This window comes from Chrysochloris asiatica, unplaced genomic scaffold, assembly GCF_000296735.1.
Source record: "Chrysochloris asiatica unplaced genomic scaffold, ChrAsi1.0 scaffold00100, whole genome shotgun sequence".
Lineage (NCBI taxonomy): Eukaryota > Metazoa > Chordata > Mammalia > Afrosoricida > Chrysochloridae > Chrysochloris > Chrysochloris asiatica.
In genome coordinates this window covers 11,376,716-11,380,655 of record NW_006408618.1, presented here as the reverse complement: position 1 = coordinate 11,380,655, position 3,940 = coordinate 11,376,716, and the positions used below count along the sequence as shown (strand labels likewise).

The following is a 3,940-nucleotide window of genomic DNA, read 5'->3' as shown; positions in this document are numbered from 1 at the left end:
ATCCCACAACTCTTCTGATCTTCGGTCTTTAGTGTTTAATGTATCAAATCTGTTCTTCAGATGATCTGTAAATTCAGGTGGGATATATTTAAGGCCGTGTCTTGGCTCTCATGGAGCTGTTTACATTTTCTTCAGCTTTAGTTTGAATTTGCATGTGAGTAATTGATGGTCTATTCCACAGTCTGCCCCTGGCCTTGTTTTCACTGATGATACGGAGTTTTTCCATCGTCTCTTTCCGCAGATGTAGTCAGTTTGATTTCTATCTATTCCATCTGGTGAGGTCCATGTGTATAGTTGTCTCTTATGCTGTCTGAAGAAGGTATTTGAAATGAACAAATCATTGGTTTTGCAGAATTCTATTATGCGTTCTCCAGCATCATTTGTATCACCCTTCTCCAGCATCATTTATATCACCAAGGCCATATTTTCCGACTACTGATCCTTCCTCTTTGCTCCCAACCTTTCATTCCAATTACCAGTAATGATCAATACATCTTGATTGCATGTTTGATCCATTTCAGATTGAAGAAGTTGGTAGAATTCTTCTATTTCATCCTCTCACTGGCTTTAGTGGTTGGTGCATAAATTTGAATAATAGTGGTATTAACTGGGCTTCCCTGTAGGCGCATGGTTATTATCCTATTACAGACAGCGTTGAACCTCCTGACTGATCTGGATATGTTCTTTTTGACAATGAATGCAACACCATTCCTCTTCAGTTTGTCATTCCTGACATAGTAAACCATGTGGTTGTCAGATTCAAAATGGCCAATACTAGTCCATTTCAGCTCACTAATGCCTAAGATACTGATTTTCATGCGTTCCATTTCATTTTTGACAACTTCCAATTTTCCCAGATTCATTCTTCATACATTCATGTTCCGATTTTCAGTGGATGTGTACAGCTGTTTATCTTCATTTTGAGTTGTGCCCCATCAGCAAATGAGGGTCCCGCGGGCTTTTCTCCCACGAGCTTTACTCCATTCACCTTATCATGGTCAACTACTTTGAGGAGGCAGCTCTTCCCCAGTTGCATTTTGAGTGCCTTTTAACCTGAGGGGCTCATTTTCAGGCACTATATCTGACAGTGTTTCTCTGCTATTCATAAGGTTTTCAGTGACTGAAGATTCAGAAGTAGTTTGTCACTCTTTCTTCCTAGTCTGTCTTTGTCTGGAAGTTCATCTGAAACCTGTCCACCATGGGTGACCCTGCTGGTATTTAAAATACCAATGGCATAGCTTTGAGAATCAGAGCAACTCACAAGCCACCACAGTACGACATCTGACAGACAAGTGGTGGCCGTTTGGTTTTGTCACTAGCCTTTATTATTTATAGGTTTTAGTTTAGTAAAGTATGCTCATTTTATCCAACTTTATTTATGTATATTAAAGATTAGAATTTTGCTTAAAAAATTTTAAACACTCAAAAGTATTTAATACTATCGTGCTATGTTGGTAGCCTTTAGTAGGCTATACAGCCAAAAATATTAGTGAAGGCATTCATGTTCTGGCTTCTGCACTTATGAATCAGAACTTAATTATTTCTCTGACTTTGGGTTTGTGGTTTCTTGAACTAATTTAAGTGACGTTAAAAGATGACTCTTTCTAGGCGTTTCCTCTCTTGTAAAAGTACATTTGATGTTTTATTGTAAACAGGTTTCTCCAAGGAAACTTTTCCTCTGCAATCCTACCACATCATCTGCTTAGTAATGAAAACCTAGCTGGATGTACTGATTCCTACATGTTTTGTTATTAAATTGTTTGTTCATGTATGGGTTGCTGTGTTTTATTATTATTAATTTATTTTACTAAATTATTAAAAAATATATATTCCTGGAATTCTTGAAGTACCTTTTTTCTGACTCAGTCTTCTGTTGATCACGAGACATTTTCCTTTAGGCCACTCCCACTCAGGAAGTTGTATTTACCCTTCTATTGGTTCTTTGTGGCCACTGGAGTCCATGAGTAAATGTCACATGCATGTGGTGCTGCCTGTCAGAGAGTGGAATTCTAAGACTTCCTCTTTACACAGAACAGTTTAACTTTTGTGCTTCTGGGCAGCAGTATGGTCCTTGGGACAGTCCTGCTTCCTTCTAGTAATTATGACAGAGATCAGGACACGTCGCTTTGCTGCCTGTGTGGTGAGGCCTCAGAATCTGCTTTACCCAACTTGACAGGTATGCTTCAGAGTTGATGGTTTGGGGAGGATAAATAACCATTTCAAAAAATGAATATTTATTTACTGCTTTATCTTCATTCTTGCTCAGTTTAGGTTCATGGTCTTATTTATTTATTTATATTTTGCTTTCTGATATTTCATAATAGGATCTTAAATATTTTAGAATGGCAAAATAAATTAATAAACTGGAATATTTTATAATATGAAGAAGTTAAGCTATGTTGAATATTGTTGAATAGTTTATCCAACTCGTCACATTCTTCTTAAAATAACAAGTTTCTGAAATATATAAGTTAAGTAAAATTCTAGCAAGCTAAGTGTTTGTAAAGTAATTTGAGAAATGGCTAAAGTGAAAAATTTAGATATTAATTTTTCTCTGACAAATTTTAATTAAACCAGTAAAAGTTATTTAATGACAATCTGGTGAAAAATATTTTTAATAAAATTAAATATTAAGAGTAGGAACTATTTCTGAATTTGAATTTGAGTTTTTATTACTCTGGATTTTAACTGTTTTAGTCCTGATAATTTACTTTTCACAAGCTACTGTTTCTGTATGTTTTGCCTTAAAAAAAAAATTTTTTTTTAATGTTATCAATAGCAAAAAAAATACCTTTCTTGATAGTCATAATGTATTTCTGCTCTCTGGGTTATACCCAGAGAAAGTTAGAGTCTTCTGTTGGCTCATTTTAAGTCTATGATCTACTTCTATCATGGTAATTAATGAAAGATACTTAGCTTGCTATCTAAGGTACCGAATATACAGTGATAACATCACATTGTTCAAAAATAAAACATTCCCAGCCTACATGCTTGTCTTCAGGCAGGCAGGGTCCATGTGACTCATCCAGACATGTCTGTGAGGAAAGTGCCATGGGCACTGCACAACACTGAGACATTTACTTTGTCTTCCCATAGGCGTTTCTCTCTATATCCCTCTCTCTTATTTCTTAGCCTGCTTTCCCCCATTCAGTTAACTCTTGTTGATGTAATATATGTTCCTTCTTGGCCAGGGCTGAGGTGAGGGGGAAGAGGGTGAGTAGAAAAACTCCTATTGTTTGTTGCTGGTGGGAAGAATGGTGTTTCAAGTGGATATCCTGTGCAGACTGCACAGGAAATTGACCTTCCCATACTAAGAAAACAAAGGAGAGAGTAAAAAGAAAGAAGGAAGGAAATAAGATGTTTTGACTTGACCAAAAAGACCATAAAATCAGAGGTAGGAAAAGGGAGTGCTGTTGTTCAATGCTGTTGAGTCCATTCTGACTCAGAGTGACCCTGTATATAACGGAACGAAATACTGCCTAGTCCTTTGCCATCCTCATAATCGTTGCTATGTTTGGGCTCACTGTTGCAACTGTGACATTAGTCCATCTCATTTGAAGGCCTTCCTGTTTTGCTTTAAAAAGACCTTCTACTTAAAATGCATGATGTCCTTCTCCAGGAATTGGTCCCTCCTGATAACAAGTCCAAAAATACAAGAGACAAAGTCTCACCATCCACCTTTGTCAGGAACATTGCGGCTGCTTTTTCATGTGTTCATTCTTTGCCAGCACCATAATTCAAAGGTATAAATTATTCTTCAGCCTTCCTTATTCATTGTCCAGCTTTTGCCTCAAAGTGAAGGGGAAGGGGAAATAAAAAAGATTGTTTCTAGATTGTAGTTCTTTTAGAACCTTGGCCTCAACAATAACTATCATGTATTTATTACTTTGTATATTTGAAAAATATAGTATTATTTGGACTGGGATACTTTTTTTTTTTT

At 36.4% G+C, this 3,940-nt stretch overlaps 1 protein-coding gene across 7 annotated transcripts in view; it reads left to right on the top strand.

Moving 5' to 3' along the window:
- The window catches only part of ABL2 (c-abl oncogene 2, non-receptor tyrosine kinase), a 185,335-nt gene that overhangs the window by 149,426 nt on the left and 31,969 nt on the right, over positions 1–3,940 (top strand). The window contains exon 1 of one of the 7 annotated variants that reach the window (XM_006867090.1): positions 2,026–2,176. The exons of 4 other annotated variants lie outside the window; for them this stretch is intronic. In XM_006867090.1, the coding sequence (XP_006867152.1) occupies positions 2,065–2,176 (112 nt within the window). In that variant the 5' untranslated portion in view covers positions 2,026–2,064. Of the gene's footprint in view, positions 1–2,025; positions 2,177–3,940 lie in introns of those variants that run through there. 2 more of the 7 variants (XM_006867085.1, XM_006867089.1) reach the window with 2 other exon arrangements.